Source organism: Lampetra fluviatilis, chromosome 29 (assembly GCF_964198595.1).
Source record: "Lampetra fluviatilis chromosome 29, kcLamFluv1.1, whole genome shotgun sequence".
NCBI classification, from domain to species: domain Eukaryota; kingdom Metazoa; phylum Chordata; class Hyperoartia; order Petromyzontiformes; family Petromyzontidae; genus Lampetra; species Lampetra fluviatilis.
The window spans coordinates 4,115,197-4,137,253 of record NC_136303.1 but is presented as its reverse complement, the minus strand read 5'-3'; the positions used below and the strand labels follow the sequence as shown (position 1 = coordinate 4,137,253).

General features: G+C 56.2%; 1 protein-coding gene across 2 annotated transcripts in view; it reads left to right on the top strand.

The window, feature by feature from the left end:
* The window catches only part of LOC144942956 (uncharacterized), a 67,552-nt gene extending 46,783 nt beyond the window's left edge, over window positions 1-20,769 (top strand). For both annotated transcript variants that reach the window (XM_078870019.1, XM_078870018.1), the window contains 9 exons: window positions 351-9,561; window positions 10,398-10,567; window positions 11,257-11,655; window positions 12,358-12,432; window positions 13,280-13,454; window positions 13,979-14,086; window positions 14,420-14,503; window positions 15,465-15,594; window positions 16,429-20,769. In XM_078870019.1, coding sequence (XP_078726145.1) covers window positions 351-9,561; window positions 10,398-10,567; window positions 11,257-11,655; window positions 12,358-12,432; window positions 13,280-13,454; window positions 13,979-14,086; window positions 14,420-14,503; window positions 15,465-15,594; window positions 16,429-16,704 — 10,628 coding nt within the window. In that variant the 3' untranslated portion in view covers window positions 16,705-20,769. The remainder of the gene's footprint in view (window positions 1-350; window positions 9,562-10,397; window positions 10,568-11,256; window positions 11,656-12,357; window positions 12,433-13,279; window positions 13,455-13,978; window positions 14,087-14,419; window positions 14,504-15,464; window positions 15,595-16,428) is intronic.
* Window positions 20,770-22,057: the final 1,288 nt, after the last annotated feature.

The following is a 22,057-nucleotide window of genomic DNA, read 5'->3' as shown; positions in this document are numbered from 1 at the left end:
TGTATATCAGCCAAATACTCTAAATGCACGTTTATAAATGTGGAGGGAAAAACCAGAGGACCCGAAGAAAGAGCCACGTGACCATGGGAAGAGAGACACGCAAACTCAACATTTTCAGGCGTCACTTTGGGATCAAACCCACGACCTCTCGCCACCGTGGTGCCCTTAATAACAAACGCACGCTGTCAGAAAAAATGCGACGTCTTGTGCCCACAACTACAGAAAATGTTTTTACAAATAACTAACTTTAGTGGGGGATAGTTGGTTTACCTTTAGACCTTCGATCATCATGGTTAAAGTTTTACTGCATCGTAGCAACCCCAGCGATGCGCTTTGTTGTTGTGTGGCAGGCGGCTCTCCCAGCAGGAACTCGCACATCCTGGCGATCAGCGACGGCGTCGTGTCGCCCACGCGGCGCAATGTCGCGGTACGTCGTCCTGCCCCGCTCCCCTCGCCAGGGCACCACCACCTCCTGCTGCACGCCCAGCACGGCAAGCTGCAGCAGAGGCAGCAGCAGCAACAGCTGCAGCAGCAGCAGCAAGAACGACTGCAGGACAAGTCACAGCTTGACAAACAGCTGCTGGAAAAGCAGCAGCAGCAGAGGGTGCAGCAAGAGAAGCAGCAGCAGCCAGAGAAACAACACAAACAGCAGCAGCAGCAGGAGGGACTGTCATTAGATAAACAGCAGAGACAGCAACAAGTCAAACAACCAGAAAAACAAAAGCAACAACAGCAGGACAAACAGCAAGAGCGGCAGCAGCCAGATAAGCAACAGCAGAGGCAAGACAAGCAGCAGGCGGAAAAGCAACCGCAAAGGCAGCAGCCGGAGAAGGAGCAGCAAAAACAGCAGCCAGAAAAGCAGCCAAAGCAGCAGATGGAGAAGTTGCAGCAGAAACAGCAGGACAAGCAGCAGCAGTTGGAAAGACAGCAGCCAAAACAACAGCTCGAAAAGCAACCGCAGAAACTGCAGGACAAGCAGCAGCTGGAAAAGCAGACGCAGCAGCAGAAACAGCAGCTGGAAAAGACACAAAAGCCACCACAAGAGAGGCAGCAGCAGCAGCAGCAAGAAAAACTGAAAGAGCAGCAGCTTGAGAAGCAGCCACACAAACAGCAGGACAGACAGCACGCGGAAAGGCTACAGAAGCAACGTCAGGAGAAGCAGCAAAGGCAACCACAACCGCAGCAACAGCACAAGCATCATGAGAAACCGTCTCCGTCAAAACAGCCAGCAGAGAAACAGTTGAAACAACAGTCATCAGAGAAACAGCCAAAACAACAGCCTTCAGAGAAACAGCCAAAACAACTGTCACCAGAGAAACAGCCAAAACAACAGCTGGCAGAGAAACAGTCTAAACAACAGCCATCAGAGAAAACTCCGAAACAACAGCTGGCAGAGAAAAGTCAGAAACAACTGTCTACAGAGAAACAGCCAAAACAACTGTCAACAGAGAAACAGCTGAAACAACAGCCAGCAGAGAAGGGTCAGAAACAACAGCTAGCAGAGAAACCGTCTAAACAACAGCTGGTAGAGAAAATTCAGAAACAACAGTCATCGGATAAACTTTCTAAACAGCAGTTGGCAGAGAAACAGTCTAAACAACAGCCGGCAGAGAAAACTCCGAAACAACAGCTATCAGAGAAACCATCTAAACAACAGTCAGCAGAGAAACCATCTAAACAACAGCTGGCAGAGAAAACTCCGAAACAGCTCGCAGAGAAACCGTCTAAACAACAGCTGGCAGAGAAAAGTCAGAAACAACTGTCTACAGAGAAACTTTCTAAACAGCAGCCGGCAGAGAAACAGTCTAAACAACAGCTGGAAGAGAAAAGTCAGAAACAACAGCTAGCAGAGAAACCATCTAAACAACAGCTGGCAGAGAAAAGTCAGAAACAACAGCTAGCAGAGAAACCGTCTAAACAACAGCTGGAAGAGAAAACTCCGAAGCTCCTGTCTACAGAGAAACCGTCTAAACAACAGCCGGCAGAGAAAACTCCGAAACAACAGCTAGCAGAGAAAAGTCCGAAACAACTGTCTACAGAGAAACTGTCTAAACAACAGCTGGCAGAGAAAACTCTGAAGCTCCTGTCTACAGAGAAACCATCTAAACAACAGCCGGCAGAGAAAACTCCGAAACAACAGCTAGCAGAGAAAAGTCCGAAACAACAGCTAGCAGAGAAAAGTCCGAAACTCCTGTCTACAGAGAAACTGTCTAAACAACAGCTGGCAGAGAAAACTCCGAAACTCCTGTCTACAGAGAAACTGTCTAAACAACAGCCGGCAGAGAAAACTCCGAAACAACAGCTAGCAGAGAAAAGTCAGAAACAACTGTCTACAGAGAAATTGTCTAAACAGCAGCTGGCAGAGAAAAGTCAGAAAACACAGACAGCAGACAAAAGTCTGAAACAACAGCCGCCAGAGAACCCACTGAAACAACAGCATACAGATAAGCAGCTTAAACAACAGCATGTAGAGAAGCAGTTAAAACAACAACAACAGCAGGCAGAGAAAAGTCTGAAGCAGCCAACAGAGAAGCAGCTTAAACATCCAGAAAAACAGCAAGAGAAGCATCACCAACAGAAACAGCAGTCCCAGCAGAAACAGTCACAGCAGAAACAGGATCGGCCAGACGAGAAGGAGCATCAGAAACAACAGCAGCAGCAGCACGAGAGACAGCACGAGTTGCCACCACAAAAGCTACAGCAAGACAAGCCACGTGAGTTACAGCAGAATCAGCAGCAGCAGCAGCCGCCACAGAAACAGCAAGAGCAACACGTGGAAAAGCAGCAGCAACAGCAGGTTCACCAGCAGCTGAAAACACAGCACAAGCAGCAGTCTTTGACTAAACTACCAGACAAGCATCAGCAAGCCCCCTTTCCACAAAAGCAGCTCCAACATAGCCTACAAGAGAAACAGTCAGACAAGCAGCACAGGCAGCATCAGCTCACCCAACAGAAGCAGCTTCCCAGGCAGGAGAAGCCACAGCAGCAGCAGCAGCAGCCGCAGCAGAGACAGCAAAAACAGCAGCCGGGCCAGCCTGAAAAACCCCATCAACAAAGGACGCAACAGCCAACGCAAAAACAGGTGCACGGCAGCCAAGACAGCCAGCTGGAGAAACGACAGCAACACTCGCAACCGAGGCAGCAGCAGCAGCAACAGAAAGCGGACGTCAAAACGCCCGCCCCCAAAGCGGCACCACACCCCCGCCCTTCCCTCAGCGTTTCCGCCCCGACGTTGACCACCACGGCGCACACGGCAGCGGCGTCTCTGCCGGCAAGCGGGCTTGGTGCCAGGATCCGGCAGCCGGCGCCGCCGCGGGGCAGGCAGCTCCTGCCGCCGGCGCCGCCGATCGGGCAGAGAATGGCGGCAAAACCTCCGTCGGCCTCCCCGTCGCCGGATGCCCGCCCGCAGGATAGACGCTCCGTCTCCAAGCCTGCTGGTGGCGCCGCTCTTCAAGCCGGGGCGGCACGGCGCACGTCGCCGGCCTCGTCCATCGTTGCGTCGGTTTGCTTGTCGTCATCATCTTCGTCATCCGATGACGACGACGATAAGAAGAAGGGAGGGAGGGCGAAGAAACAAAGGAAAATGACGGCCGCGGAGGAGGCCATTTTGGCAATGCCCCTTACGGCCATCCCTCCGCGCCCGCTGGCTTTGGGTCAACAAGGTCGGCAGAGCACGGTCAAGCAGCCCCCTCCGCTCGGCACCACCCCAGCAATGGCTCCGGCAAAAGAGACTCCGGGCAAGCCGCCCAGAGGTGTCCAAACACCATCCGTCCTGCCGAAAGGGCCAGCGGTTGTCCCGGCGCCGGCAGCGGATGACGGCGATGAGGCGAAGAGGTCGAAGGAGGAGGCCCGCAGGGAGGTCGCTTTGGCGGCGACGGCGGTGAGGGTCGGGGGCAGCGGCGCCACCGCTGACGATTTGTGCCGCGAGGGCGACGGTGGAAAGGGACGTTCAAGCGAGGCGTTCGCGACCGCCCCGTCGGCCCCGGCGGCCCCGTCAGCCACGTCGGCCCCGTCGGCCCCGTCGGCGCCGTCGTCAAAGCGGGACAAGAAAAAGAAGAAAAAAGACAGCGGCAAGAAAAAGACGAAGGACAAGGACCGGTCGAGGGAGAGGCGGAGGAGAAAGTCGGCCGAACGGCGGTCGCGCAGCGAAAGTGCTGGCAAAGCGGCGTGCGCCGCCAACGGAGAGGGCGACGGCGACAAGAAGCAGGGGCCCAAGTTGCTGCCGAGCGACGATGCCAGCAGCAGCGTCGGTTCCGGCATCGGTTCTGGCGGCGGTGACACCAGAGCGCCGGGAGGAGAGCCGGCGTCGAACGTCCCGTGCGACCGGAGAGATGAAGCGCTGCCAAAAGGAACCACTGTGCCCGTGGAGGCCTCGGCGTCGGCACCGGCGGGCGGACAGACGAGGGAGAAGTCGTCGGAACGTCGATCCGACGGTGCGGACGGCGTCAGGAAGCTCCCTCCCGCGGCAGTGGAGATGCAGCCGCCCTCTCTCGTGGCGGCGTCGGCGGACGGCGCGCTTGTCGGGGACGGCGAAACTCGGAGAGGCGGCGGTGAGAGAAGGTCGCAGAGCAAGGTGCGCGGCGGTGGCGCCGGCAGTGGCGCCGGCGATGGTGCCGGCGGTGGAGCTTGTGTTTCCGGCGTTTCTGGATCAAGCGGCAAGAAGGAGCGGGCGAAGATCTCGAGCGACGGTGCCACGTCGGATGTCGCGCGAAGCGCAGACACTAGCCGGTCGGCTTCCCCGGCAAAGACGGGCGCAAAGTCAGGAGCGGAGGATTCGGAACCGGCTCGGCCGCCGGCGGCTGCGCCGGCGCAGCCGCCAGCGCAGCCACCGGCACAACAGAGGGAGCCGCTGGAGTGTCCGCTGTGCGGGCAGTCGTACTCCAACAAGTCACAGTCGCGCTTCGAGCGGCACGTGGCGCGGTGCAGGCACCGAGCGAGGAAGTCCAAGAAAGGGAAGGAAGTGAAGAAATCGCAAACGGCAGAAGTTCCATCGGCGTCAACCACCACCACCACCACCACGAGCAGCAGCACCACGAGCAGCAGCACCACGAGCAGCAGCACCACCACCGCCGCCATCGCCACCGGTGGCAGCGTCGGTCACAAGGCTGACGGAGAATCTGAGAAAGACGTGACTGCGGAGGTGGCGTCGGAGCAAGCGCAGGCGCGCGAGACTCGCCCGGAGAGGCAGCCAGAAGAGATGCAAGGGCGCGATAGTGACGCGGACCCACCACACGCACACCACCACCACCACCACCTTGCGGCAGCCGAAACCAGCCAAGCCGCTGAGACGGGCGTTGGGTCGCCCGAGCTCCAGGACGCAGTGCAGCCCGAGCGGCCGCACTCGCCGACACCCAGCGGTGAAGTGAGCGCTGGGCAGCAGCAGCAGCCTCAGCAGCAGCCTCAGCAGCAACAGGAGGAAGAGGAGGAACCGGCGAAGGTGGTGACGCCATTGCGCCGTCGCTACCCGAAGCGGAGCGCCCGCGCCCGCTCGGCGACGTGCTACGGGCTGACGCCGTTCTACGGCGTGCGCTCCTACGGCGGCGCCGACGCCGGGGACGCCGGCGCCTCGCCCTACGTCTCCCGTGGCAGGAGGGGGGCCGGTGGCAGCAAGGACCCGGCTACGCGCGGGCAGACGGACGGAGCCGACGATTACGACGACGATGACGACGACGATGACGGCGAGGACGACGGTGACGGCGATGGCGGTGGCGGAACCCGTGGCCGCTTTGGAGAGCGCAGCTGCTACTTCAGTTACCCGCGCACGGTGCTCGGGATGGACGAGGTGGGTGACAACGAGGAGCGATTAGGAGGAGGGAACTGGTTCGGCGAGGAGGCTCGTGGTGATGATGACTACCTGCCGCGAATCGGACAGTTTGATGGGGCTGCCGACGACGACGATGACGATGAAGACGATGATGATGACGACGGCAGCAGCACCAGCTCCGACAGCGAGGCTTCGTCGAGAGCGCCGTTTGACGACGACGACAACCACGGATCCGACGCCGCCGCCGCCAGGTCGAGGAACGGCAGCGACGATGGCGCCGGTAACGGTGAGGAGGAAGAGGAGGACAACGAGGTCAACGATGACGATGAAGGCGACGATGACGATGGTGGCGACGATGACGACGACGCCGACGACACGGAGAGCAGCGACGGGGTCGCTGATCGCAAGCGACGCACGCACGGGCGCAGCGCCAACAGCGACGACGACGACAATGATGATGATGATGACGACGACGAAACCAGCGCCGGCGACGCCAGGCCCGGCAAGCACCAGGGCCACCGCATGCTGACCGGCCTCTCGGGCCTCACTCCACCAGGTGTTTCATTCGTGGGCGACGGTCTCCCTTTGGCGGCGGCACCAACGCCGGCGGCGGTGGCCACCACCGCCACTACCTCCTCTGCCACCTCCTCGTCATCGGCGGCGGGGTCGGCGCGGGCCGACGGGGACGCCGGTGCGGACACCTCGCCTCGCGGACCCTCCGACAAGGCCCTTCTGGAGAGCTTCGGTGCGGGCGGCTTTCCCGAGTCGGTCATCGGTGCCATCAGCGATGACTTTGGCAACATCCTGCCGTCTGACATCATGGACTTTGTGCTGCGCAACGACCCCGTGCTGGATTCCAGCGAGGAAGCATCGGATCTGGTGGCCGGCGTGGTCGCCGGTGTGGTGGCCGGAGCCAGCACCGGCGGAGGCAGCGGCGCCGGAGCGGTAGCGGCGCCGGTTGTCTCGTCCACGCAGGGGCCGGCCGCGGTCGCCGCGGAGCAAGCGGTGGCGCCGCCTCTGGGCACTGTCCTGGAGCCGTCGGAGGAGCTGGTGGCGGCCGTGACGGGCGGGAGAGGGATGGGCGGCGACGGCGAGGTCGTGGCCGGCGGCGCGGCCGGCGTGGTCGCGGTCGCGGGCGTTGGCGGCGCCGGCGTTGGCAGGGAATCTGACGGCGAGCGGAGCAGCCTCATGGACATGCTGTCCCAGCAGCTCGCCGGCGTCCCGGCCGAAACGTCGGCCGTGATCGTCGGAGCTGACGGAACCACGGCCCCCGCGGCGGCGTCGCCGGTGGCGGCGCCGTTCGGTGAACTTCCGGCCGACCTTTGCGTGCTGACCACGCACGGCCCGGCCGGCGGGGCCGGCACCGCCCTCGCGACAGCGGCGGCAGCGACGGCCGGCGGCGGCGAAGGAGTGGCGTACGGTGCTTTGCCCGCATCGTCCGGCGGCGGCCCCTCGCCGCAGGCGGTCGTGCTCGGCGTCCCTGCGCGGGAGCAAGCGCCCGCCACGGCCGACGCCGGCATTTTCGCGGCGCTGGCAGGCGTCCACCCCGCGGCAGGGAGCGTTGAGACACCGACCGTCATCTCTCCGGGGTGCTGCCCCGGCGCCGGCGCCGGCGCCGTGGCCGCCGTCCCCACCGCTCAGCAGCAGCAGCAGACGGCGCCATCGGCAGTCTCATCAGCGGCGACGGCGGCGTCGCCGTCCGTCGTCGCTCCGTCAGAATCGCTCATCCCGCCGGCAGCCCCCGCTGTGGAGGAGCGCGACGGCGCCCGGGGCTCGTTCGCGTCGCCCCTCTTGGGCGCTTCGATCGCCGTCGCCGGCGGCGCCCAGACGGTGCCGACCGCTGCCGAATCCCTGTCGGTGGCGCCGCCGCAGGCGTCGGCGCTGTCCTTCGGGCCGCTGATTGTGGTGGACCAGAATGGGCAGCCGCTCTACATCCTGCAGCCGCAGGCGTGCGGCGAAGGGCTCGGCGCCGGTTTCGCGCTGGCGCCTCAGCCGTCCGTGAGCTCGACTGTGCAGCAAGCGCTCCCGTTCGGCGTCGAGATGGCGCTGACGGCCGGAACGGCGCCGGGCTTCTTGCAGCCGACGTCGGTGGCAGGGGTCGGCACAGGAGTGTCCGGCGCCCAAAGCTTCGTGGGCTCCAACTTCGTGCTGACATCTTCGCCGGTGACGCTCGGCGCTCAGACGCAGAACTTCGTCTTGGGCGCCGGCATGAGTTCGCTGCTGTCACAGCAGCAGCAGCAGCAGCAGCTGGAGAGAGCCTTCGCCGGGCTCGGCCAGCAGCTGGGCAACGCCGTCACGAGCACGGGCGCCGCCGCGTACCTGACCCCTGGCGCCGTCCAGCCGGTCGGCACGCAGGCGGTGCTCGCGCCCTTCGGCACGCAGCTCTCGCTGCAGGAAGCCGGCATCGGCATCAACGCGGCGCTGACGGTTCCTGCGGCGCTCCAGCACCAGCAACAGCAGCAGCATGCCGGCGCGCAGCTACCCGCGGTGGCGGCGCCAGCGCAGGCTCGCGTCGGGGCCGGCACGAGTAAGAGGCCCGCTAGCGCGAAGTCGTCGGGCGCCGCGCGGAGGAATAAGAAGATAGCGCCGTCTTCGCGTGCCACGGAGCCGGCTGGGCCCAACATGGCACTGCTCAATTTCACGCCGGCTGCTCAGACGGAGGCGAGCGGCGGCAGCGGCGCCGACTCAGCAGCCCGGCCCATTCAGCGCACGCTGCCTGCCATTCTGCGGCGCTCGCAGTCGGGTCTGCTGTACCTAGAGCAGCAGCAGCAGCAGCCGGTGCCTTCCTCGGCCGCCCTAATTAACCCGGCGCTGGCGTTCGGGGCGCAGGCGGTTTCCGGATTTACCAGCGCTGCCGTCTCGTCGGTCGCAGACCCATCCGTTTCGTCGGCGGTCAGCACCGCGCTGACCATGAACGTGATGAGCCTCATCCCAACGCAGCAGCAGCAGCAGCTCAGTGCCGCGTCCACTGCCTCCATCTTCGGACCGCTGCTGGCGGCCGGCGGGGCCAGCAGCGCCTCGTCCATCGTCGCTTCCTCAACCTCGTCGCCAACCTCCGCAGCGCCTTCGTCGTTAACTTCTTCGCTGCTCGGAGCTGACGCTCAGCCAGGCGGGATCAGCGGCCTGCTGCTCAAGGCGAGCCAGCAAAGTCTCGGTCTGAACCAGCAGCAGCAGCAGCAGCAGGTGCAGAGCCACATGCACCTGCAGTCGCAGCTTCACCACCAGCAGCAGCAGGCGGTGCCGGTGTCACTGGGCGCCTCCCTGCTGTCGCAGCTGTCGCACGACTGCGCGTCGGTGCAGCAGTTTGGCGCGGCCTGCCCGCTGCAGCCGCCCCCGTCGCACGACGCCCTGAGGACCATCAGCACGGTCGACGGGCGCGCCATCGGGGTCATGACCTCGCCGCTCGACCTCCCGCTGCCGCCGCCGCCGCCGCACGCCCACAGTCAGGGTCACGCCCAGGGTCACCAGGCGGCCTTCTGCCGGGGCGGTGGCGGCGAGCCGACCCCGTCGCACGGTCACCACCGCGCTCGCGGCAAGCGGGCCGGCTCGCCGGCGCCGGGCAGTGCCGGCAAGAGGGCCCGCGGAGTCCTCGTGTGGACCGACGCCTTCGGGGTGCAGCACGGCATGTTGGGGGCGGCGGCGGCGGCGGTGGCGGCGGCGGCGGCGGCGGCTCCGTCACCGGCCGCGGCGGCCTCTTCGTCGATGTCTTCGTCGTCCTCGTCGTCGTCGTCGTCCTCGTCGGTGTCGTCGTCGTCGTCGTCGTCGCCGTCGGCTGGGGCCACGGCCGCGATGACGAGGTGAGGGGCGGGGGGGTGTTACAGAGGTGGCGATTTGTGGATTTATCGAGTCGATACATAAAATTGCGGTTGCAGTCGATGAGCACAGACCCCAAAGGCCTAAAACGTGAGGCTGTCGACAAAAATAGCACGACTAAAGGTGTAATGTGTAAGAGTTCAGAACGGGAGCAGTGTGAGGAAAGGAGCCGTAAGAGAAGTGTTGTTTTGACCTTCGGCACGATATGTGTGGTTGTATGTTGAACTTCTTTCGCACCGTACGTAACCAATTGTGCTAATCGTACTGCGTTCCCTGGTGATAGATCGCAGTACGAATGAAATGAAACGGGCTAGTTGATTGTTACATGAATGCTTTAATATCCCTCTAAGAATCGGCTATTTCCAATTGCCATTAGGGCTGTCCCTCTGCAAACTGGGCACTGCATACTCTTTGGTTCTTTCAGTAAAGTCACGTAGGTATAAAATTAAATTAAATAAAATGTTCTACCTACGTGGCTTTACCGTAAAAACCAAAGAGTATGGATCCCTGCAGTCACGAACACTTCAAATCTAGATTGGGCACTGCATATTTGGTTCTTTTGAATGTGGATACAGAATTGAATCGAAATGTAAAATAAATGTTTTCATATTTGTATGAGCCACCATTACTTGTCATTCCTTGACCTGTGATAGCTTTTTCCCACGCATTGGCCGTCAAATCTGCTAAATTACCGTGCCAAAATCTCACTCGTGCCCCCCCCCCCCCCCATTCTGGTAAACGCGAAAGCCCTGTTTGGCCCTGTTTTGTTTTTTTGTTACATTTTAATTTCTTTGCGTCCGTTTGCGTTTTCCCGTTGCAGCGCCGCGTCGCTGTCGAGCGCCGACCAGGCGGTGCCGCAGCCGATGGCGCCCGACGCCCAGGTGGAGCTGTACGGGGGCGTGGGCGGCGGCGCCGTCGGGGACGTGGAGGAGATGGACGGGACCGGCGCGGTGCACGCCGCTCACGGCGACTGCGAGAGGTTCATCGATGGTACAGCCCCGCCCCGCCGCCGTTGTCAAACACGCGCGCCTGCTTGCGTGTGCGTGCCGAAACACGCGTGTGCGTGCCGAAACACACGTGTGCGCACTCCCGCACGAGTGCACGCGCGCGCGCACACACAAACACACACGTGTACACTCACGGACACATACAAAATGTGTCTTTAGTTTGTTGTCTTCCCCCGCCCTCTGCCGTACTTGCCGACTAGGACGGTTGACTACGTACGATGCGAAAGAAGTTCGAAGTTCAGCATACATACATTCATATAAAGTTAAAGGTCCCCCGTGTAGCCTTAACAGACTGTTGGAGCCAGTGCTGTTAGCGAGCACCTATGAAGGCCGGCACGGCACACTTGGGTTTGGGCGGCCAACGCCACGCTCGGCCACCTTTGTCTCTCCAGTGGCGATGTTCACACAGCCCACCAGGTACTCATTTGAGGCCGAGTCGGCCGAGGGAAACCCAGGACCGGTTCAGATAATCGTCACTGGTGTTGGCCGTGAGCGAGAATCGAACTTAGGTTGGCGGTTTCGTAGCGCAGCGCGCTAACCGCGACACTACCGCTCCCCACGCACAGACGCACGCACTCAAGATGCGTACACACAAACGGAAAACGGCATACATGCGCAAAAACCAGTCTCCAACAAAACTTGCATCCGACTCTTCTCCCTTGCACCTCCTAGCCGGCTGCGATGACGACGACGACGAGGAGGACGACGACGACGACTGCGATGAGGACGCCGGCGACGTGGTGCACACGCTGGAGGCTGACGCTGACGCTGAGGAAGAGGAGGTGGGGGGTGAGGAGGAGGAGGGGGAGGATGAGCAGCAGCAGCAGCAGGAGGAGGAGCAGCAACAGCAGGAGCAGACGGTCGGCGACGACGACGACGACGTCGGTGGTGGCGGCGACGACGATGGCGGCGAGGAGGTGGCGTTTTCGTCCCCGCTGCTGGTGCTGCGCGAGCGGGAGGAGCGCGAAGAGGAAACGTGCGGCCGCTGGGAACGCCGCCGCAGCAAACCGGGACTCCTCTTCGAGATCACGAGCGACGACGGCTTCAGCACCACGTCGCACTCCATCGACGGTGACGCTTTGCAAACCATCCGCCACCCGCCTGGACTTGTCTGTTGCGCTCGGCGCAGTGACACTCCGCACCGGCCAGGTGGCGCCGGCCACCGCTCGCTGCACTAAACGATAAACTCGCGGCAATGGGGTTATACTCTCCAACACACCGGTGTGCTGAAGTCGCAACGAATTGGCACTTCTTTTTTACGTGACAAACCTTACTAATTGGCTGTGTCGGGTGGTGGCAACCAAACACTCGAAACCAAACACCCGAAACGCGTGATGTTGATTCTGAATGTGGAGGGATAAACCAGAGTTCCCAAGGAAAAATCCTTGCGACTACAGGGAGAGAAACATGCAAACTCCAAAGGCATCAGAGTCGGGATTTAACCCACGACCTCCTGTATACCAGGCGAGGTAGTTGACATCTCACCACCGTGAAATCCCTATTTTTTAGCAGGATGAAAACCATTGGTTTTATTGAACTCGCTCGCTCGTTCACCCACTCACCCATCTCGTCCGTCATCCTTGCCTCGTCTCTCTCTGTCTCCAGTAATTACGTCTTAAGTCGGTGAGTTCTTCACCAGTCTCCTAAAATTGCGTGCCCGTGCGTGTGTCTCTCCATGTCTCTCCGCGTATCTCCCCGTGTCTCTCCCCGTGTTTCTCCCCGTATCCCCGCTTGTCTCCTTCACGCGTCTTGGCATCTCCGCCCCCCGTACAGAAGCGTGGAAGGCCGTCACGGACCGGGTGCAGGAAGCGCGAGCCAACGCTCGCATGAAGCAACTCTCCTTTGCAGGTGGGATCCTTCAAACTGTGAAAAAACTGTGAGAAAAAGGGCTTCGTAGCTCATCGGATTTCTCCAGGATAAATAAAGTTTCTGATTCGGAAACCCCCCTCACTCCCCCTCACACCTCCCCTCATCCTCTTATGACCCCCACCCCCCCTGGACCTCACACCACCCCTCCCCCCGAGCCCTATCACGCGCTGTTTACTTGTACGTTCATTGCTTTGGCAAATTCACCCAGAATGCACTTGATCTCATGAGATCTCGGAAGCTAAGCTGGCTTTTTGATCAGGTTTTTAGACATCCATAATAGACAACATGTTTCTTTGTATTCAAACACATAAAAAGATATATATATTTTTTTTCTTCCACGGAATACAACTGGATTCTACTTTGCTACATTAACTGCAGGCGACTGTCTGGTTTTGAACACACGAACTCTGCAAGTTTGAGCTCAGGGCTTTGATCTCCGAACCGCCCAGTCAGCTGACCCAGCAATGCGTGTCTCGATATTCATGGTCTCTCGTGGCGATTTGTACAATCAGCGAATTTCTGTAATCGCACTTGAGCGGGGCGACACGAGTTCGATTCCCACTCGCGTCCAACACAAGTGGCGATTATCTGAACCGCTCCTGGGCCTCCCCTTGGTCGACTCGGCCTCAAATGAGTACCTGGTGCGATGTTTAAACGTCGCCACTCGGAAGACAAATGCGGGCGGGCGGGCGTGCTGCTGGCCACCCACCGCCTCGTGTGCCGTTCCGGCCTACTCAGGCACCACACGCTAACGGTACTTGTTTCCCAACAGTCTATGGAAGGCTATTCCGGGGGGGGGGGATCTTTGTCTTTGCTTGTGCATCAGGTGTGAGCGGCGTGTGCATGCTTGGGCTGGCTCACCACGCCGTCATCTACCTCATCGAGCAGCTGGTGGGCGCTCACGCGTGCCGGGGATACAAGTTCTGCTTCCACCAGCAGCACGAGGCGGCCGAGCTGCCGCTGAACCCGCACGGTTGCGCGCGCGCCGAGGTTTACCAGCGGTACGCGCCAGCGGGGGCTGTCGCCTCGTACACAAATGCGACGAGGATTTCACCTCTCGGATAGAGCCCCGCTTTACAATAAGAATGTACGGATGTTTGTGTGTGTGTGAGCTTCTTTCGCGCCGTACGTAGCCAACCGTGCTAATCGGAGGTGCGGGGGAAGGACAACAAACTAGACACAAAAATGCAGTCGGAAAGAAATTCGTTTCCAATCGACATTTAAAAAGTGCATAGCCTCCAGTGGCAAAAATCATAAATTCTTAAATAGTCATTATTTAACACTTAGACTTTCGCGCCCAGTGTTACGTACTTTAGTTTAAATCGCGTATGGGTATAATGATTAACGGTGTTGATTATAATAAAATGTACGTCTTGTGAAGAACAATCGATTGTCATAGAGCCGACGGGTTATAATCTACCATCCGGGGCCTATGGGATAACCGCTGAAAGCAGGTATCCTCTATGGTTGCAGTCGACAGTTTGTCATTCCGTCGGGGATAACAGAGCGGCATCTCCCGCCACAGGCAATCGTCCTTCGACATGTTCAACTTCCTGGCGTCGCAACATCGAGCTCCTCCGCCGTACAACCCCCACGAGGAGGAGGAGGATGAGATCCAGCTCAAGTCGGCTCGGTTCGCACGCCCGTGGCTCATGTTCGCCTGCTCCCTTGCTCCCTCCCTCGCTCGCTCTCTCGCTGTCCCTCCCTCCCTCGTTCCATTCACCCATCCCTTCCTCACTTACCGCTTTCCTCCCTCTCTCTCTCCTCTCCATTCTTTGTAACCTCAATACCAACCCTCCTGCCCCCCACCGCCCCTTCATCCATTCCTCTTTCCCTCCCTCCCTACATCCCGTCCGCTCACCCACTCGCCATCGCTTACCACCGATTTGCTCGATTTCGCGGTTAAAGAACTTGTCGCCGATGGAGCCGGCTGGGTGAGCAGTGGATGTTGCGATGCCGTTTACAGTCGTGCCACCAGTATGGATCTGCCCATGGCGATGCGCTTCCGCCACCTGAAGAAGACATCCAAGGAGGCCGTTGGCGTTTACCGGTAATGGCGAACGAGCCAACTTTAGACACACCACCGATCATCTCCCCTAATCGTAACGAAACAGCCAAACTAGAAACTCGTCTCACGCTCCGCACTCGCCACACCGGCCAACCTGACGCTATGACCCTAGCCCTAACAACACTCACCAGCTGGGCAGTAAACATTTACCCCTAACCACACGAACCGCAACTAGACATTAATCCTCTCCAACTGTAGCCACACGAGCCAACCAGACACTCATGATGTCCACTAGCTCTAACCACACCAGCCAATTGAACTCTAACCCTAACCACAGAAACCAGACAGACACTAATCCTTATCCCTCACCATAATCACACGAGCCAACCAACCAGACACTCTCCCTAACCATTAACCCTAGCTATACTAGTCAAGTATAAACTATCTTTACCTATAATCATAACCATACTAAACAAACCCTGTCCTTCACTTTGTCCCTTACCACGCTACTAATCAGACCATCGCCTTACTAGGAAAAAAACAAACAAACCCACACAACCGGCCTGTAGCGCTAACCCCCACAAATTCTAGCCCACCTCTGGTGCTCGCATGGCCCCTTTTTTCACTCTGAATTTGTTTTTTACTTTTAGTGCTCTCAGCAGACCTGATTGGTGTGCGCCTACATACGCGTGTGTGTGTGCGCGCGTTCGTGTGTGGTGAGCCGTCGTGTAGCGGTTGGCACACTCCGCTACGAACCCCCGGCGACCCAAGTTCGATTCCCGCTCACGGCCACCACCAACACCGGTGACGATTATCTGAACCAGTCCTGGGCCTCCCCTAGGGCGATTCGGCCTCAAACGAGTACCCGGCGCGATGTGTGGTAAATATCGCCACTGGGGAGACAAAGGCGGCCTGCATAGGTGCTGCTGCTCGCTAACAGCACTTGCCCCAACAGTCTCTTAAGGCGATACGTGGTGTGGGGGGGGAATCTTTGTCTTTTTAGCTCTGCCATACACGGGCGGGGCCTGTTCTGCAAGCGCAACATCGACGCCGGAGAGATGGTCATCGAGTACTCGGGCATCGTCATTCGCTCGGTGCTCACCGACAAGCGGGAGAAGTATTACGACAGCAAGGTGGGCGAGAGCGGCACTCTCCGTACGACGAGTCGTACTCTTGGGCTCCGGCTTGATTCCCACTTGCGCCGCCGGCGTCAGGAGATGAGGAGTCTTTTTGTTGCAATTGTTGAGAATCGGAATTCGAATATTTCTGGAGACTGGAGGGATACGATGAGCTCGAAGGCTCTTTTCACAGTTCCTTCGTGATAAGCAGTTCTGTGGATAATCTAGATTTGAAGCTTTCGTGACTGCAAGGATTCATACTCTTAGTTTTTTGGTAATGTCACGTAGGTAAAAAATGAAATTAAAATTAATAAAAGTAATAATAGAAAAAAATCACGACGTTTCGGAGGCAACACAAGTCTGTGACGGTCCCACCTGATGACGGAGACTTGTGTTGCCTCCGAAACGTCGTAATTTTTTAAAATTATTCTTTTATTTCTATTATTACTTTTATTAATTTTAATTTCATTTTTTACCTACATGACTTTACCGAAAAAACTAAGAATATAGTTCTGTGCATAGACTGGTCACCATCATAGAAATGTGGAATTTCCACCATTGTTGGCTCTCAAGCAGGAATGCAGTTGAGCATCGACAAATGTCTGTGTGCTTTGTCTTTGTGGGCCAGTGTGACATCTTTATATATTTATATATTACGTGGTATTACCATTGTGACACGAGGTGCTGCAGTGCGTCGTCCCGTGTTATAGAGCGGCCCTCCGGAAGAAACAGAACTGCTCCTGGATTCGCTTCCAATGCCCTCCTATGCAGACGAGAGGCAACCGCTGTCTCCACTGCCGTCCTCACGACTGTCCCCGCCGCTCTCCCCGCCGCCATCCCCCATCGCAGGGCATCGGCTGCTACATGTTCCGCATCGACGACTTCGAGGTGGTGGACGCCACGATGCACGGCAACGCGGCGCGCTTCATCAACCACTCGTGCGAGCCAAACTGCTACTCGCGGGTGATCGGCGTGGACGGCGCTAAGCACATCGTGATCTTCGCGATGCGGCGGATCGCGAGGGGCGAGGAGCTCACCTACGACTACAAATTCCCCATCGAGGACGCCGGCTCCAAGCTGCCGTGTAACTGCGGCGCCAAGCGATGCCGCAAGTTCCTCAACTGAGAGACGCTGAGCCGTACTTGCACCGCCTCCCCCCCCCCCCCAGCGCATCCCTCCCCACCCTCCCGTGTCCGGCACGAGAGGAGGGACGGACGCGTCTCGCGGAAAGGGGGGGAGGAGAGAGTCGCGACGGTATCGTTGACGGCGGCGCCGATCGCCGGATCGGACGACCGGGTTGTGCGACCGCGACGACGACGGAGTTGGTCGGGGACTCGATGGGAGAATTGAAGTCTCACGTCCGTGTGCCTCGGAGCTGAGGGGCGGCGGCGGCGGCGGCAGCGATGGACCCGCCAAGCTCTGTACGAACTGCCCCCCCATGTCTTGCCGGTTTGAAGCACGGGGCCGATTGATTTTTTTACCTGGGGTTCAACCGGTTGTTCCCGGCGCAATGTGCGCGAAGCTGGCCCGTGTTGGGTCGTGACCTCTGTGAACCTGGCCACGCCGTCGCGTGCAGAGGTCACACGTAGCATATGACGTGGAAAGCAAGAGCTCGATTTGAGTCACGCTTCAACGATGATGATTTAAAAACAACAACAACGAAAAAACACAAAAAAGAAGAAAAAAAACACCGCGGCACGTTTATGTAGCATCCCGTCAACGGATTTTGGAAATTTTGTGGATAGTGTGTGCTCGGTCGTTGACAAAATCAAATGTACTCGGACTGAAACAGTACTCGCTCCTAACTTGCCGGGATGTGTCGTGGTAGGGTCGCATACCTTGCGGACCGTGCTGAGTTTTTTTAATTGCATATATATATTTTTTATTCGTTGGGGTTGACCATCGTCGAAATTCGTTGCCCTTGAGTGACCAGCCGGCCAGAAGGCCCCCGCACCGACTTGTCCGGTTTGCCAGCACGGTAAAAAGTAAAATTCCGTTCCCTTTTGAGAGGAGAGCACTTTGCCGCCAAAATACATTTGCGAGATCTCGCCCCCCATGCAACTATTTGCAGCGAGTTAAACAAAAAAAATGTCCCCTTGCCAGCGGTTTCCACGTGCTGCTACCGCCACTGCCACCACTGCAGTTCGTGTCCACGCGAAATCACGACCGTGTCGTGCTCTGCACGTTTGCCAGTGGGGGGGCGATGGGGGTGTCCAGAGAGTGACCATTCGATTCCCACCCCCCCCCCCCCCCTTTGAATAAACCTAAGCGTGCCGTCTGCCGTACGGGGCGGACGTTAAAAGACTTGGCGACGCCATCGTCGTCACTCGCAATAGTCGATTCGTTGCTTGTCAATTGTCAAGATCCCAAGTACTAAATTTTATATATATACGCACAACTAAATTGTGATTTAAAAAAAAAAATGTACTGTCGTTACGTGACTGCGGCACTCCGGGTCTCCAGTGCTAAAGATCTCGACCACGTTCTTAATTGGCTTTCAACCCGTTTGACGAAAGGGACTATTTTTTCTTTCTATCGGTCCCCATAGGTCCGTGGCGAAAAAGCCAAGGATGTTGTCGCGTGGTTGGCATGGGCCCTAGTGCAGGCATTGAAGTGGGCCCACCTTGTACAACCTCCTCTTAGCCCGGTACCTGTGCACCCTCCTCCATCCCGTGGGACCCCACTGCAATTGCAGCGTTCGCGTGCGAGAGGTTATAAGTTCCCATCCCGTCTAAGGGGGGGATGGGGGCGTTGGCGTGGTAGAGGCAGCCTATTGTTCCTCCGAGGTTGACGAAATGTAACGCCGCTTCTATGACATTGAAAAGCAGCGCTTTTTTTGGGAAGATTGATCACTGCCACAAGGTTACAAAACGTCCACCAGTGGTTCGGGCTCCAACCGATTGGGGGTGAACCCTTCTTGAGAGTTCAGGAGCGGTTGTACGGCGCGGATCTGTCGCCCGCGTTTTACCCCGGGGGTGAATGCTGCGAGCTTTGTAAGGGGGGGAGGGACCGGTGTTTTTTCAGGCCACGGAGCAAACCATGACGCCACGATAAGTGATTATTGTTGCTCGCGTAACCGGGCACCGCAACCATTCCGTGGCGTGCGTGAAACATCATACGTCCGTGCATTCTTACGTTGAGCCGAGCGAGCGAGATAAGGGAAGTCGCCCAAGGGAGCTGGGGAGCAGAGAGAGAAAGAGTTTGCTCGCGTGTTTGTGATGTGCCTGTTTTGCACCAAGACGTACGTAATAAGTGGGGTGCGCGTGAGCATCGAAGGCAGGGCAGGACACGCATTGTAATGTAGATGCCTGCCACATGCGCTGACTACACACGCTTGCACACTGATGCATACGTACATATACGCACACATGTACAGGTCTGCATACGTTCACGTGTACATCCCACAACATGATCATAATGCCCATATACACACATTCAGATATACATTCACGTGAATATAAAAACCATGTATGTATGCAGACTGATATACACACACGCACATGTCTGCATAATGTATGCATACCACCTAATATGAATGCCTACATATAAGCATACAGAGATATATAATACATACACATATACGTGGCACCTAACACTGTTATACTGTTTGTTTATACGTAGACTTATGTGTAAACATACTGCACAAAATTGATGCTATCCACTTATATAAATACGTGTGTACATAGCGCCAAAATTGGATCCAAACATACCCAAGTAAGTAAGTACATAGGCAAATACACAAGTAAATAAAGGCACATAGAATACACGTGTGTGTACAATTTAATACACACATATGAAAGTCCGATTATTTCCAGGTGTACATCAGCTTGTGTACAGCCCCATATGTACGCAAGTCTGCGTACACATATGCGCCCTAACACCCGGGTACACATACTGAGGTTGCCGTGATACAGCGATACCACCGCATGTCATACGATCCACTATTATCGTTTCGGTCATTTGGCAAGATATTGTCATAACGTGATAACCGTTGGTCGTAAAAAAAAAACTTATAAATATTTCAATTCCTGATAAAATATTAAACGTGACAACGATGCGGTGGAGTTCACAATGATGATTTAAGTTCTAAAGGAAAGCAACCGGCCCCCGTTAAAAAGTTATTTGTAGAAAGAAAAATAATCCGTCCTTATTGAGGGCACACACGCCGATTGTGTGACGTTGCCATTTTTCTGACAGCGTGTGTGATTGTTGTTAAGGGCGTCACGGTGCCGAGATGTTAACTCCCTCGCCCGGTATACAGGAGGTCGTGGGTTCCATCCCGACCCTGACACCTGCTGTATATTTGGAGTTGGCGGGTTCTCCAGGATTTTTCTCCGGGTCCTCCGGTTTTTCCCTCCACATTGAGATTCAGCGTTTACGCATTTGGAGTATTTGGCTGCTATAAATGTCCACGTGATGACAAGCCACTTAGTTGAGCTATAATTTGTGGCCAGGTCGCTTCTGAAAAAAAAGAGCTGTTATAGCTCAGTGGGCCTTAGTGGGTAACATTTTTTTTTTATAAATTGTAGTTGGTTATAATACTTAGCTGGAGTGAACTGCAGATGATTAACCTTTCAGCCATCCTTAAAAAACAATAAGACCAAAAAAATAGGTACACAATTACGTTATGGAGAAACCGAGCTTTGCGGTAAATGGAAATCGTAAACATTTGGTGTGGAATTCGTCTCGTGAAAATTAACGATATTACAGCAGGCCTTGCTAACTCATACCCACATAACACAGACAAATGCACCCCGCCCCTCCCCTGTAACAGCACTTGCCCCAACATACCCACATCTACCCGTACATACAGGGATGCATACGTACATCCAGATACCAATTGGACTACTTATGCACTCGCCCATGTACGATATGTTAGAGAAGCTTATGTACACGCACATTTTACTTGCGCAAAAATGACCACATGGCCATACGCACTCATACTTGTGGATTTAGTGAACGCGCATAAATACGCGTGTGCTTTGCAAACAATAAACATTCACACACGTGTAAAATGTAAATACACTTGCATGTTCCGTTTCAACACATGTTGCACACGTGCTTATGCACGTACACGCATACATGTACACGTATACATACACATGCAAAACGCACGTGGCAGGTGGCAGGTTTCCTGGATGTCGCGTGAATTGAGAAAATTAATACCAAGCTGTTACAATAGAGCGAGAGAGAGAAAGTGGGGGGGGGGGGGGTGGTGGGGGGGGAGGGTGCATGGGGGGGGGGGGTTAGGAGGGGGCAAGAGCCCCCCCCCCTCGATTTTGCTGCAAATTAAAAAGAAAAAAATTACGTATATAGCAAACTCTACCAAACCTTACTTTCGTACATGAAGGCGTTTATAAGATTTACATTTTATATTAACGGTTTCGCTAATTTCGTTTTTAAAATTTTTTGGGGGGTAAAATTCCCCGTTATTTAACTGTTGCCTTATGCTGTTGTGAATGCGCGTATGGGGTTGCGTTTGTGTGTGTGCGCGTGTGCGTGCGTGTGCGCGGGGAGCGGTGGTGCGGTGGTTCGCGCATTGCTCTGCTATCCCAGCGGCGACCCCCTGGGTTCGATTCGCAACCGTGTGGACAACGTAATTGGCAAAGCGGTTTAACCTGAACCTGTTCTGGGCCTCCCCTCGGACGACTCGGCCTTAAATGAGTACCCGGTTCTGGTGTGTAGAACATCAGCACTGGGGGAGACAAAGGCGGCCAGGTGTGGTCCGAGCCACACCAGCCTTAATGCCTTAATAAGTGCTCGCCCACAGCTCTTCACCCAACAGTCTGTAAGGCTAACTTGGGGGATCTTTGTCTTGGTGTGTGTATGTTTTCTTCTCTGTGCGTGCGTGTGTGCGTGCGTTGGAGTTTTTTCATTTCGGGATTTTTGTTGTCAATGGACACTTATGAAATGTTAACAAACTGCAGTGAAATTATGAAAAACGGGTTTTTCTCTCCCATCATCCAAAACAAAACTTGCAGCAAAATCATGGGACAAGCGATAACTTTGAACGTCGTCACTCGTCGTATCTGCGTTTGTCCGTCGTCGTCGTCGTCCGTGTACTAAGTTGGTCGCTGGGGTTTTTTTTTTAGCGACATTTTAATAACCATAGATGTGTATTTAAAATTAAAGTAATGACAACAAAAATACAGCGATCACTAAAGGCGGACGGGTAAGTTCTTTTTAATAAAAAAAAATAGTGAAATGTAAAAAAAAATGGAAAATAAAAAAAAATACCCATACTTTTTAGAACTAGTCGTCTAAACCTATAGGGATCGTTCGTGAATGTATAATTGTGTTCTCGCTTGAGGCTGTGTTTTTACAGTACTGTCATGTTGAAACAGAAAAGCACTAACAAGGATACCAGTATTTGTGGTCCTATCTTTTGTAAAAAAAAAAAAATCTTTTTTGTCGAGTCGGTCTATCTTGTGCTTTATATTATTATGCAGTATTATTATTCGTATAAACTTGGAGAGCC